This window comes from Chanodichthys erythropterus, chromosome 15, assembly GCF_024489055.1.
Source record: "Chanodichthys erythropterus isolate Z2021 chromosome 15, ASM2448905v1, whole genome shotgun sequence".
NCBI lineage: Eukaryota > Metazoa > Chordata > Actinopteri > Cypriniformes > Xenocyprididae > Chanodichthys > Chanodichthys erythropterus.
In genome coordinates this window covers 24,067,267-24,081,914 of record NC_090235.1, presented here as the reverse complement: position 1 = coordinate 24,081,914, position 14,648 = coordinate 24,067,267, and the positions used below count along the sequence as shown (strand labels likewise).

Sequence of the window (14,648 nt, the reverse complement as noted above, 5' to 3'; positions counted from 1 at the left end):
AAAATGAATTATGGATATGATTATGGAAATACAACAATTAAATCTGCCAATGACTCAATCCTCCTTCAAGTTTCATTCCTCTGAAACAGCCAGACATAAAAGCAGCATTTTTGTAATAAGGTATCTTCTGAGAAAAATGCTTTCAGTCATTTCCCCCCCCCCAAAGCATCATAACCAATATTTAATGTGCACCTATTATGCTTTGTAACAAATGTGCATGATGCCAGCATTGGCCAAATACAAGAAGACATTTATGAATACATTTTTCTTTTTATCATTCCATCAGAAACCATTTTCTCTAACATAAAAATAGACAAATAAACGTATGAAAGGTCTGTTCTGCCAAAGTTTCATTATCATGCATTCAATTTACAAACCTGCCACACAGCAAAGACACTACCAGACACACATATGATTTCATTTTTTATTCCAAAAACTTCAAAATAGGTTTCAAGTTCAAGAAAGTAGAATAAGCTGAAACACAATGCAAAGCATCATATACAGACAGATAAAATACATTTTATATATTGCAGACAAGCCATGTTGGGTATTACATATTTACAATATGTAAACTTCTATATACAATCGTTTTTACATTTACAAAAAAAAACTTTGTCTCTATTTTGTCTTTGTATATATATATTTTATATATATATTTTTATAATCCCCACTAGCATTTGTACTACAATAATGAAAAACATTTACAGATCTGTCAATACACTTTCTCTTTTTTTTTATATTACAAATTTATTTCCATAAAAATATATCTCTGTACAAAAAAAGGTTTCTATTCATTAGTTCTCCTTTCAGCGTCAGAGTCTCTGTCTGGATATCCGCAACGGACCGCTCCATTAAGGTCCTTGAAAGTTTGAAAGTCACTGTTCAAAAAAATCCTTTTGGTCAAGTACGTAACTCAAGACTGACTGTATTCCTTTAGGCTTTGGATAGCCAGAGCAGAGCAGAGCAGTCCTTTAAAAGTCCTTCAAGGCTGGGCTCGTACCTCTTACCTACTGGAGAGAAACGCATGGTTGTGGTTCTCAAAATGAGAATAAAAGGGTGAAAAAAAAGCTGGAAAAGTGCATACCGAGATATCTTCAGATTGACCTCCACACAAAACTGATATGTTCTTCTTGTAGTACAACATTTTCATATACTTCTTTAATATAAGCTGAAGTGTGCAATTCAAATGTATTGATATGCAGTCTTTTAGGGGTGCCGCTTTTCAATATGTTTTTAAGGGACAGTTATGTAGTTTGTTGGATGTTCACCATATAGCAGATAAAGCATGGACATTTCCAAAACTAAAAATACATTCAGTGCAATCAACATATTGTCCACATCCAAACATCTCACCTTTGAAAGACACTGGCAAATGACACAAATATGTTTTCCGAATTAGCTTGTAGCACACAAGACTAAAAACACAAGGTCACTTTCATGTCATGCTAACAAAACCTTAATGAAAAGGGATGTCATATACTCATCACAAATATTTGAAAATGTTACAATGTAATTAATTGAGATGCTGGTCTCTATTTTAGTGTGTGATTATGTCGGGCTGAGAATAAAATAAAACATGGAGGGCTGTCACATGAAGATGTAAGCACCAGTTTTGGGCTATTAAAAATGGCCTGACACTGAAAACACATCAGCTCTGTGAAGGGAGCATGTCTGTTTTAGTGATCACGACACTACAGACTGGAACACTGACAAGAATATGCTAATACTTCAGCTAATTCACTGTTAGCATTGCTAAATACTATAAATAATACTGTAAATGCTTTTAATTTTGGTTGGATGTCTCTCTATATATGTGTATAAGATAGGCTGATGCCTTTGACTTTGGCAAAGCAGCACCGTAGGTTTTGCAATATAATATCCACAATACAAGAATACTCTAATGACTCGAGGCCAAAGGAGACAAAAAAGGTTTACTTGCTCCCGTAAAGTGCAGGTTTAACCTAAAGAATTGTGTGAAGATGTAAATTAATTGCATGTTTTGAGGTGCTGGACTTATTTATTGTATTTGTGTGATTCTCTTAAGCTAAAAATAACAAAGACTTGACTCTCTACCAGAGAAAACAGAGAAGCAACGTCTTTGAAATTCTCCCCTAGCAACTGGCAGCTCTTGACCAGTGCGCAATAATAACCAAAATGGAGCAATAAGAAGAGATTAGATGCACCACATATAGAGTTACCAAGGCACTGTTATGAGAAACAGATGGATAAGCATGAAACACAGGCTGCCTGGATACTTAAACAACAGTTTGGGTTAATATACACATATAAAGATGAAAAATGAAGTAGAGGAGATGACTTTGAAGCCCTTGTGCCTTGATTTGTGTGTGTGTTATCACTAGCAAAGTGCAATTTTGTAGGATTTCAAAAGGAGCTATTTCTAATGTCAGAATGTTATAAATCTGGCAGCACTGCTATTGTTGTAGGTTTGCTGAGACCTAACAATGCAACTGTAAGACAATGTAAAACACCAAGTCGGTGTTGGATAAACCGGAACAAAATGATGTCTGATGTGGCAAATGCTTTAAGATGCCATCTACACTGATAAAGCAATTCAAAATGAAATTCCCCTAAAAAGAACAGCCATATGACAGTCTTAGGTTGAAGTCAATAGGTTGAAGATAATGTACTTGCTAAACTCCTGGCCCATAAAATCTCAAGGGAAATACAATCTTTGCTTTTTTCGATCAACTTACAATTGAAACAATCTCTGGGTAATATCACATTAATGCAACGATGATAGGCTACCGATTTCAAAAGTAATAAACCTGAAGAAGCAATTATATCAGTGATTGATTTCAAAAATTGAACAGTACAGCAAATAAACTGGAGGAGTTTAAATGCCCACTGGAAGGTAAATGCTGGCATCAGGTAACAGACACCATAAGACAAGAAAATCGAACCGAATGATGCAGAAACAAGCAGCGACAATAATATCTAATAACTGAACTACAAATCACTATATGCTGCACTCAGACAACAACATGTAAGTTATCAAGTATGCAGATCTATCTCTCTCCACTTGGAAAGTTGTAAACTTCCCAAGCTGTTGCTCATCTTCAAACCTTCCCATCAAGTTATTGGGGCAAATGCATGCAAATAAACAACCGGCCTTGGATTAGTGATTTTTAAGCCCCTTTTGCTTATCATAAATGTGGAGTGGGCATGGATGACATGGAGGAATATGCAGGGAAAGAGATTATGACACAAAGCTACAGAGATTAAATATGTTCACGCTCGTTTGGCGTTGGCTCCTTTTGACTAAACCCGTCATCCTTATCCTTGACTTCAAAACTTGAGGACCGAAAGCAGACCTTCCCCTGGTTATGAAAGACACGTTTCAAGTTATATTTACCTCCGTACTTCAAGTCTTCAAGGGCTGTGTTGCTTTTTTAATCTATGTATGAAAATCATTTGATCCATGGCATTCAATGACATCAGAAGCCCACCACCTAAATTCTGCATGACATCAGGAATATCTATAAATGCTAATTGACGTAACCCAGCCCATAAACCAAGAACATCCAACTCAGAACATCCAAATGCACGAGGAGGGGTTTAGATGGCCCTCCTGGGTAATATAGATGAAATCTAACCCTCTGATGTGGGCTGCTTTTCTTCTGTCAATGTGGGGAAAAAGGAACTAACAGCAGATAATGGCCGTGAAGTGAGCTTCATAAAGCCCCTGAACACAAAAACACGTGCACCGTGTCCTTTTATGTTCTCCGCTGGGCTGCTCGGAGGGTTGGACTGTCCATTCTCAGTCGAGATCGTGATAAGATGATGCGAGAACACTTGTTTCTTCTGGCTGGAATGAGAAAAGAGGTGCTACAGCTAGAATCCATGTCTTCTAATAAGCCTCTGAATCTCATTCCTCTTCAAATCGAGGTGTGGCGTAACATGCTCAGGGAACTGATGGGTGTCAGAGAGCGTCCTCAGTGAAGTCTGCACTTGTTTGTGATTTTAGTTTGAAGTGGATATGGGTTAAAACAAGCCAAAATGCACTCCAGAGAAAAAAAGTAAAACCAAGCTTCAACTCTCCAGCAACATGCTTCTCTTGACTTCCTGCTCACATGAAGTCTTCCCTCTACCTCAAGAGTAAGAATGGGCGGCCTTCGTTTGACCGAACAATGTACCTCTTGTCTTTTTTTGGCAAGCGACGACTGAGCTTCACGTGTCCCTTTGCGCTGCCACAGTCAAACAGGACATTCCCTCAGAGGGAAAAAAGAGGAGTCAGTAGAAGTGTGTAGGAACAGAGTTTTAGCTAGCAAACACTGACATGGTTCTTTATCAGTGTATCTCTGTTGATGCCTTTTTTATGGCATCATTATCAAGGTTTGTCACTTTTTTGTCGCAATTGGAACTGGTTTACAAATGAAAAACAAAACAATCCTCCTCTTTAGTGCATCCGTGCGGCCCATTCGTAACTATGGGAATAGTTGTGTGGAGAGGGAAAGATTATATCCAGCCTGTGAAAAGATGAAAGAGAACAGAGAAGGAATTAAGAGTAGAGAAGACATGTTCGTCTGCAGTGTTGGAGAAACTACTTCAAACCTTCTCAAGTGACAAGCTACTTATAGTTAAACTACTGTCAAATTTACTATAGCCACACTAAAAGTTACAAAAAAAAAAAAGAAAAAAAGCTAACTATGTTAAAGCTGCTGAATCACAACTCCCAATGACAGAGCATTTGATTACTGCTATATTTCTTTCAAAAGTAGCTCATTACTGGAAAAGCTATTTTAAAAACAGCTGAGGTACTATTATGATACAGAAAAATGTAGTTAATAGCAATGCTACTTTTAGTTGGTTTCTGCCCAACACTGCTTGTCAGAATGTCAGAAGACAGAAAAACACAGATGGACAGGGTGAAAAAAAAAAAAAAAAAAAAAACAGAGAAAGAGGGGGTTCAGGCTCAAATCAGCAGAAAAGACTTCAATACAAGGGGGAAATCAATTACAAATCCTGCCCAAGTTCATAGTCTGTGGCTTAGATTAGTTGCTCTTTAAAAAAAAAAAAAAAAAAAAAAAAATTTGAAGAGGGCATAACAACTGATATAAATAAATTAAAATTCAATACTTCTCTATCCTTATCCCCTTGCCTCAGCAGTTTGTTTTCCATTTTGTCTGAGGGCAAAACTAGGGCGATAAAGTCAGTTTCAGAAGTAAAATTTCTCCAGTTTTAATTCCCTCACTCCCCCCAACATTCACACAAACTATATGCTGAAAAGGCAGTTTGGGTATAATAGCAGAAATATACAGCAAATGATTCCACTAAATCATTCCAAAGCAACTATGTGAGGATATATTGCTTTTCTTCCCTTTCCCTGAGGTCTATGTCCTCATTTGGCTTATTACATCGCAAGGTTTTATATGTGCTTGGCAATAACCTTTTCATCTGCCATGCTAGTTTGTACAGTAGTCTAATGAAGCACGTTAGATGTGGATGCAGAATGCTAAGGTCACAGTATGACGCTGAAATCTAGAAAAATGCCTAATAAGTTCTTCTAGAAAAAATAAATAAATAAAATAAATAAAAAAAAATAAAAAATAAAGCATTACCAGGTCATAATTCACAAAGATAGGATAACAAATTAATATCTTTGTTCCAAAACCTGATGTACTTCCTATGGAGACACGCTCCTGATGCAAAGGCTGTTCCAAAATGTAGTTCTGAGGAAAACGGGGTCCTGATCACCACTTGAAACATGGTTATTAGCTAACATATTTGGCTACAATGTCACAAATAGGTATGTGCCCGAAGCAAAAAAACGCAAAAACAAACAAACAAACAAAACATAATTTTGAGATCGTTACAGATACAGGCTCTGCTGCACAACCCTAGTTGTAACTAATCAATCAAAGGCAGGCAGATCACAGAGAATGGATCTTTCTGGTTGAAGACTCACCTTTGACTAGAGCGGTCGCTATACTGCTGTGCACACTGTGCTGACCGTGAACTCTGTCTCATTGGGCATGATCTCAGTGGGCTGGATATTGCGGTCATACATAGGGTTTTCGAAAGTTGCCCTTCCGTTGGTGTTCTCATGGCCCGCATAACCATTGAAGGGAACTTTGGGCCTTTTTCTGAAAGTAAGTAAGACTTATTAACAAATATTCTGGAGGAGTGATTTATGATACATACATAAATTCATTCCAATGAATGCTTTACCTGTGTTTGTAGAGATACAGAGCGAAGCCTGCTATGATCATGGCAATAAAAGGCACTAAAATGGCTGCTGCCACTGAACTGCTATTGGAGGCAAAGTTATAGCCTGTATTCTCCCTATCTGGATCAAGGCCCTCTGTAAAATAACATACAAAGAAATCATTTATAAAATAACAATAACTAACCACAAGTGAGAAGCTTTGTGCCAAATCATGCGTTCGAATTGATTTAAACCATGTTACAAATAAGAAATTCATAAATGAAATGGGGCAAGTTCATATTCCACTGTTTTGTAGAACTGGGGGACGTGTTTTTGGGAGATGTCAAATTGCATTATTTTGACAATGCTTTTTTAATTACAGATATCAAGACACGGCAACGATGAAGTAATTCTGAATTCACTTTTCAATTTTGACCACAGAGCTTTCCTAAACAACAAGAGAGTGTCAGTGCACCTGTTCATCAGACAATGCCAAAAAGCTTCCCAATAACATCAAGGCTGCAAGTGGGAGATTCAATTAACTAACTCAATAGAGCCAGCTCATCAAACCAACATAAAAAGATGGAATATGGGTGTGCGCACACACACATGCTCTTTCCACTACAGCCCCTCTTATTAATAAATCTTCTGTTTGCTCAATCTGTCTGACGATGTTGGGATAGGAGTCTATACATCTGTCGTTTATAAATGAAGGCGCGCATGTTTCATTACAGCAGGATTTGACAGACCCTTCATGGTTTGGCCTCCACAAGCTGTACACTAGATACTTAGACTGACTCAAGTTTTCCTTGCTCTCTTTCTAAACTGTATTATAATAATACATGATAGCTGTTGTGGGTGGCATTGGCAGTATACAGTATATAATTTTAAACAAATCATTGATAATTAATTATAGAGGAAATTACACAGACATGACATTTTCATAGCTCAATATTAAAATACTTTGCCAGCTTAAAAAAAGCATACAACTATATGCAATTAAATAATGGACTGATTTGTTTGAGTATCCCAACCATCTGACACAGATAAACCCCTGAAAGGGTTTATTACTTTTTTTTTTTGCATATACGCATGTATTCATTATCACATCAGTGATTACGTTCACTTTCAATAATTCACTGCACTTTATCTATGTTCGTTATTCTTTCTAATGTATCAGGGGAATGTCCTTAAGCACTATTCAAACAGTATATATATATATATATGTAATGTCATTCCAAACCACTTCTATTCGTCCTCGAAACACAAATGAAGATGAAGCTTGATTTCTGATTCTTCCATTTGAAAGTTCTTTCTATGTGGAACAACATAGGGTGGGGTAATTAATGATAGCATTTTCATTTTTGGGTGAAACTAACCCTTTAAAAAATAAACAAATGAGGTGTCCTATAAGACAAGCACACATACCCAGCCTCTGAAGTCCAAACTGGCCAAAGCCTTTTCCTCGAACAAAGCCTTGGTATACAAATGAATCAGATGAAGGCATGTACGACACCTGTGGAGAAAGGTACAAAACAGTAAGTGTAACAAATTTTCAAAATGTCAAAAATTAGCCACTGAAAGGTAAGATGTGTCAGTGATGTGAAAGACTACTTATGTTTGACATTTACTTTCCCCATCATTCCTCACTGAGGTATAAAACGTGTACATATGCAAATACAAACACACAGGCACATATAAAATGAGCTTTCTCCTTCATCCTCCACCTCTTGTGCTCTTTCTCTCTCTGTCTTATATGAACACACACACAAGAGCCACACACTCATGGCCCACACTTTTAATTACACTCTCCCAGGTGCTGGTCCCGAGCGCATTGGAGGGGGGTAGAGACGTCTGGCCCTGATTACCCAGCAATGATTTAACTGACGTTTTAATTAAAAGAAAAACTTTGTCGATGCTCTCCTATCCCCAGGAGTGACAAGGTGTGTGTGTGTGGTTGAGGGTTTCAGTAGTTACAAGCAGCCCAAGGTCTGGCCCTAGACAAGAGCCCTTACATCAGCCTGTGAGCATTGAAGTACACTTTGAGCACTCTCAGGTTGCAGTAAAGGCACAGAAACCTCCTTTCAAAGTGAGACCATGACTTTCTGAAGACTACATCTGCATGGAGTCATATCGTAAAGCAGAAAGGACTTGCATCAACATAAAAGCACAGCTGTTGAAATCAAATGCAAGATGCTTCTTTTTCCCAGTAACCAGTCCACTTAAGAATAAGTCAATCGGATGGCTGGGTCAAGTTAAATCATGTCTACATGGCTTAAATATTTTATCTGTGGTTGCTTAATATCTTCAAAGCAAACAATCTATTTGAATCTAATCCATTACGATGTGGAAAAGATGTATGATTATTATTTCCACGTTTCACACTGCAGGGAGTCTCCATTTCAAAACGTCAGGGTAATAATTATATGGACGTACTGCACACACTGTGACAACTGCACTGAAGATCAGAGGAAACGGAAAGAGGAATATACATACATGTCCGTCCAGTGCCCAGTTATCAATTTTGAACTTGTTAACGAAGATCTCCACAGGACCGCGGATCTGATACACCTGCAGCAACAACTGGGCTTCTTCTTTCTTATAGGTACCTGCAGTAATGGAGAGGATGTGTGCGTGAATGAGGCTGTTAAAAGGTTGGTGAACCTACAGTATAAGTGTTAATGATTGTCATGAGATTGTTAGCGATAAAAAAAAAAATATTTAAATGTAAAACATAATCGTCAAGTTTTAGTATTGGTTTCATATGGTTTTGCGTGTGTATGAACAAATTTTATTTAAAAAAAAAAAAAAAAAAATTAAACATCTTTTACATTTTTTTTTTTATCATGAATTCACAAATATCATTAGGTCTTTGATTAGTTGCACCATATGCCATTTTACAACCTGACCTAATCATTCTTTGTCATAAAATTGTCAAATTACACAGTCTTGAGGGTTTGTAAAGGTCCTCAATATGATATCTTTCTTTTTTTGTGTGTGTGTGTTCCATGCAAGAAAATACAGAATTGTTTGGCCTAAATTTTCCTTTTAAGACAACACAAAACACAATGCTGGTGGCAGTATAAGCCAGAAAATTGCCATTACCTTACTGCTGAAGCGTCACAAATGAGTGGTTGGTAAAATGTGTTGTGAGGTTAAAATAAAAAACACTCACCAGCCAGATTAAGCTGTACTCCACTGTGGTCCATGAGAGTGCCATTGACCCGATTGCTGAATGGTTCAAAAGCAGTTATGCTAAGCATTGCTGGCTGCTTCTTCCCTAGATATTCATATGAACCTCTCCAAAGAGAGTTCTTAGCAAAAACCCCACTTGGCACTGAGATAGAGACACAGAAAAGAAGAACAGATTGAAAGAAACAAAGACAAGAGTTATTACACATTCAAGTGACTAAAATATTTTAGGGGGGATTTTGAATTAACTTGCCTTTCATTGAAACAGTGAAACTTACCGGGTAGCTTTGTGTTGGGTGGCTCTTGCACGGTTCCTACAGTTTTTCCACTTGGTCTGTTATCAGCTATGGGATAAGTGATATATGGTGTTAGAGGAAGTAGGAGAAAACAGCAAACAGGACCTTTTGAAAGCTCTACTAATAAACAAGCTTCCATGATGCATGTTTTCCCCCATTTATTTATAAATTTGAAATATAAAATATATAATTACTAATAAATACATGTTTAATATGTGAAAAAAATGTGATTTGGTTCATTTATGTAACCCATGGTCATGATGTACACTTGTTCCCTATGCCATTTGGACCATTTGGACAGAACATACCCATTTTCTATGATTTGGAATCTCACTTAATATGTTATGACTTAATAAGTCTACTTCGCAGGACATTATAAGATGACTGGACAAACACAGTGGGGAAAAACAGCTTTATTAGATATCATAAGACTATGTTGCCTTTCTCTCTGGTCTCCCACAGGTGCTGTTAATATCCTTCCACTTCAAAAGGCCAGAACCCTGCTTTTATAGCTTCATTATAAAACATTTCAGCAACATATTTCAACAATTCTTAGAGTGTGAGCCATTTAAGATTTAACTTGAGACTAATGCCATCTTCCTTTAGCAAAGTAAAAGCAAATTGTTAATCTTATATTTCTGCTCTATGCTCACAGTTGCCACAGTAAATACTGTATGGGAACTGTTTATGTGAGGATATTTTAAAGTAGTCTGGGCTGTCCAAAACCAAATCAATGCAATCCACTGGGCTAATCAGAGATCTACTAATATGAACTTTCACCAGTAACATGATGAATTGGGTACATTTTTGCACCTGTTTCAAAAATGAAACAGGTGCAAGTGGCCATTTATCAACATTTGTGGAGAAGAAAAATCACAAAGTGGTTGAATACGGTAAATCATTAAATCTGTGAGTCAAGCAGATGGGCTACACTAAAACACACATGTGGTATGAGAATGCTCAAAGGCAAATGATTATTTTCTTGACATTTAAAAAAAAAAAAAAAAAAAACATTTGCATGTAAAATCTCATTTTAATTAAGTATATTTTGGTTTGTAGGCTCAAGCATTTATTTGTAAAGCATTTTGTACATACGTGCACACAATGGAGGTTTCCCTGTCCAGCTGCCATCAGCCCTGCAGGTGCGGTGTTCAGACCCTCCAGCCAGGTAGAATCCAGCCTGACAAGTGTAGATGAGCGTATAACCCAGAGATGGCAGCTCTATGGCACCTACATCCGCCTGTGCGGGGAGCTCCGGCTGATTACAGTGATGAGCTGAGGAGAAAAAAGGAGAGAGAAAAAAATGTTACATTGTGGAAGTGTATAAAAAAAAAAAACAACAACAAAAATTTTTACAAAATTGCTTGCAATCAGAAAAGGATGCACTATTTCCTTCATCACTACAGATAATTACATAATTAGTTTTAACACATTTAAAAAATGCAAACAAAATGTATAGTAACAGAAAAATCAGGCTAATATTGCAGCTAACCGATGCACTCAGGCTGCATGCCACTCCAGGTGAGGTTGGGCAAACAGGTCCGAGAAATGGAACCCAGAAGAAGGTGGCCCTTTCTGCAGCTGTAGAATACTGAACTACCAATCTGTTGATACAAATACACAAATAGTCAATAAATGACATAATAATAATAATAATAATAAAAAAAAGAGTTCCAGATGTATTGAAAACAGCCCTGATGTGCTTAGCACCTGGTAGCCTTGAGAGTTGTTCTGGTGGCCAAAGAGAGGAGTTCCAGGATCTACACAGCTGGTGTGACTGGGATCTGTAAAAATAAATATATTGATAAATAAAAATATATGTATATTATATATATATATATATATATATATATATATATATATATATATATATATATATATATATATATATATATATATATATATATATATATGTATATATAAATAAAAATATATGTATATTATATATATATATATATATTCAGCCTTCCTTTGACTTATGTATTATATATGTATTTGTCCTGTTTACAGTTAAGGGAATTTTCCATAACAGTGCTAAAACAACGTTATTTGTTTACAAAAGTCCCTTTCAATACTTTCTACTTGTGTGATACTGCTCATTTATAATAATAATAGTAAAGGTTTTTTGAAATGTGAAGAAACCATGAATACATCAGTTCTGACCTATACAAGAAGGCTGGGTTCCACTCCAGGTTCCGTCATATTGGCAGTATCGCCGAGCAGAGCCAACCAGTATCAAAGGTGGGTAACATGAGAATGAAACAGAGGACAGGTATGTGAACCCTCGGTCTTCTCGCTTGCCTTGGGCTGGTATCCCTGGATCTCCACAAAATACAGCTGCAGGGAAAGACAATTTCAGTAAGGAAAACACTATACTATAAGGTAATTATAACATAATTACACAAAACCTAAATCTAAAAAGTAGAAACACCCAGTTAAAAATGTATACGTAGATCTAAATGCTAATGAAAGGACAGACATTTCTGGTAAAAGCCAACTTATATTTTTAGTATTTCAGAAAAAAAAAAAAAATCACACTTACGAAAACACTGGGGTCGTTCGCCGCTCCAATTTCCTGTGCCCTGGCAGGTCAGAATGGTTGGAAGGGAAAGCTGGTAACCCTGATTACAGGTATAACTAATACTAGACCCCCACTGGAAGTCAGTCCCCACCACCTGCCCATTTGGGATACTGGGAGGTGCCCCACACACAATGGCTGTGAGAGGACATAGACAATCAGTCATGTTGAACTAGTGGTCTAAAATAATAAAATAATAATAATAATAATAATAATAAATAAATAAAATTACAGTCAACAGAGCAAGATTTTGAGTTACACATGAAGCTTTAATTCATTAATGATGGGCTTGAACCTTTGCAAACAGGCTTGGTGCCATTCCATGTGCGGTCCTTGGTGCAGATGAGAGTAGAGGCACGATCAGCATCCATTGTGAAGCCCGGTGAACACTGGAAGCTCACAGTGTGACCGTACGTGAAGTCGCTGCCCAGTCTGATACCATTAGCTGGTACTCCAGGATCTCCACAGTTAATGACTGGAAGTGGGCAGAGAGAGTAAAGCAAAAGTCAAAGGAAGGCTGAAAGCCATTTGTGGTGTGATTAGAGGAAGTATATGGCTGAATGACAAGTGAGGTGTGTGCCAAATTCCGGATGATTTGGAACCATTTTATAATTAGCGGTTTCTTTGAAACAGATAACAAATTTAGGCAAAAAAAAAAAAAAAAACATTTTCATATTAAAAGGGTCATAAACCAGTAGTAACACAATTTTTTTTTATCACTCTAAGTGGTGCCTTTAAATTAATGAACTGTTTTAGGCACCAGCTTTGGGAGGCTCTTTCCTCTAGTCACTTCCTGTAGTCTGAGGCCACCGGCACCTGCTCTGTGCCAAAGACACCAATGTGTCTGGAGCTGTAATGTTTGCACGTGACCTCCATTAGCTCAGAGTCTGAACAGTGAGCATTGTGTTTTTATGAGCATGGTAAGACACTCGGGTGACTGCCAAGATGGGGGACAGGGCTAGCCTCTATCTCTCCAACACAGGGCTGCTATGTAGACGTCCCTGATCAGCTTGTGTCCAGGGCAGGGATAATAGAGAACACTGTCCCTCATTATTAAGTCCTGAACCACAATGCATTGAAAAGCTTCACAGGAACAAAACCAATTCAACTCCAGCCTCTGGATTCCTCAAGAGCACAGCCACTGAGTGCTGTACTATTCAGAGCAGTTTAGCCTAAGAAAATCTCGAGAATAAAACCATGGCATTCTAAAGCCACTTAAAGACCCTATGAAAAGACATGATGAGCATAGTTGACTTATCCCACATTCCATTTAACTTGGAATGTGGGAATTTCCAACTACTCAGAAAATTGCAAAAGAAAGCCACTTGAATTCAGACTTCCAACATGGACACTCTCCAACTTGGCAATCCACAACTTCAATTCGATGAGATGGTGCATGATCATGGTGAACATAGTGTCACTCAGGGAAATGCACACAGACAATGACAAACTTTTAAGCAAATAAAAGGCATTACTGAGATTATGTTCTTACATGGCATGACAATAAGAATAAGACTTGCTTAGCAAATGTTTGCTAGGAGCTAGTCTCTGTTGATAACTGCAAAACTAATGGCAATGTTTCAGTTACCCTTTAATTATCAAGCTAATAGCTTAGACTAGTCTAGCATAGTGCTAAATGCTTTAAAAAAAGCTCTTGATTAGACAGAACAAAGCATCCAGATAACATGCTATGTTTTTAATCAGGAATTAAGGAAGAGGGATAAGATGTGGACCACAAATTTACAGTTGATAATGCTTTTCGGAGATGAATTCTAACGGACAATTTTTTTTTTTTTTTTTTTAAATTTCATGTGCAAAAAAGGCCCATCATCAATAGCGTAACAGTGTATGAAGCACAGCTCACACAGAAGTCACTTTCAAACCAAGCAGCATTCTGTTGGTTAATGTGACGAATCCAAACTTGCATGGGGAAATCTTTCTCCTTCACACAAAATTAGAAATCATGTGGATTCCTACTAAAAAGGCTGAAATTTACAAAAATTCACCAAACAATGAGCCTTTAGTGATGCTTTTTTATTTTTATTTTTGTTTAAATGTATGTCTAATCTATTCAAACTCTTGTTGAGGTGTTGATGGGGCACCTGTGCATTCCGGCATGTCCCCGGTCCAGGTGCCATTGACCGTACAATGACGGGTGAGCAGGCCATTAGAGTAGTAGCCTTCTCTGCAGGAGTAGGTGATGGAGCGGGAAAACACAAGTCCATCATGGAACTGGATCACGGCGTTGCGGGGAGTTCCAGGGTTGCCACAGGAGACCACTGTGAAAAAGACAACAAGAGAACGTCAGATGGGATGCAAGGCGAGAAGGAAACACGGTCAGCGTAGAACATGAATCCCAGGTGCAAGGCAGGCTGGCACACTATTAGGCATCTAAATGAATGACAGAACTTGCACC

The 14,648-nt window shown here is 37.5% G+C and overlaps 1 protein-coding gene across 4 annotated transcripts in view; it reads right to left on the bottom strand.

The window, feature by feature from the left end:
- Nucleotides 1–548: 548 nt before the first annotated feature.
- csmd2 (CUB and Sushi multiple domains 2) overlaps nt 549–14,648 on the bottom strand; it is a 343,711-nt gene continuing 329,611 nt past the window's right edge. Inside the window, exons 58-72 of one of the 4 annotated variants that reach the window (XM_067411157.1) lie at nt 14,335–14,511; nt 12,528–12,707; nt 12,197–12,370; nt 11,818–11,991; nt 11,365–11,438; nt 11,147–11,258; nt 10,750–10,929; nt 9,637–9,702; nt 9,342–9,503; nt 8,663–8,775; nt 7,595–7,682; nt 7,410–7,481; nt 6,190–6,322; nt 5,927–6,104; nt 549–4,487 (exon numbers count right to left, since the gene is read on the bottom strand). In XM_067411157.1, the coding sequence (XP_067267258.1) occupies nt 5,945–6,104; nt 6,190–6,322; nt 7,410–7,481; nt 7,595–7,682; nt 8,663–8,775; nt 9,342–9,503; nt 9,637–9,702; nt 10,750–10,929; nt 11,147–11,258; nt 11,365–11,438; nt 11,818–11,991; nt 12,197–12,370; nt 12,528–12,707; nt 14,335–14,511 (1,865 nt within the window). In that variant the 3' untranslated portion in view covers nt 549–4,487; nt 5,927–5,944. The remainder of the gene's footprint in view (nt 4,488–5,926; nt 6,105–6,189; nt 6,323–7,409; nt 7,482–7,594; nt 7,683–8,662; nt 8,776–9,341; nt 9,504–9,636; nt 9,703–10,749; nt 10,930–11,146; nt 11,259–11,364; nt 11,439–11,817; nt 11,992–12,196; nt 12,371–12,527; nt 12,708–14,334; nt 14,512–14,648) is intronic. The other 3 variants (XM_067411158.1, XM_067411159.1, XM_067411160.1) reach the window with 3 other exon arrangements.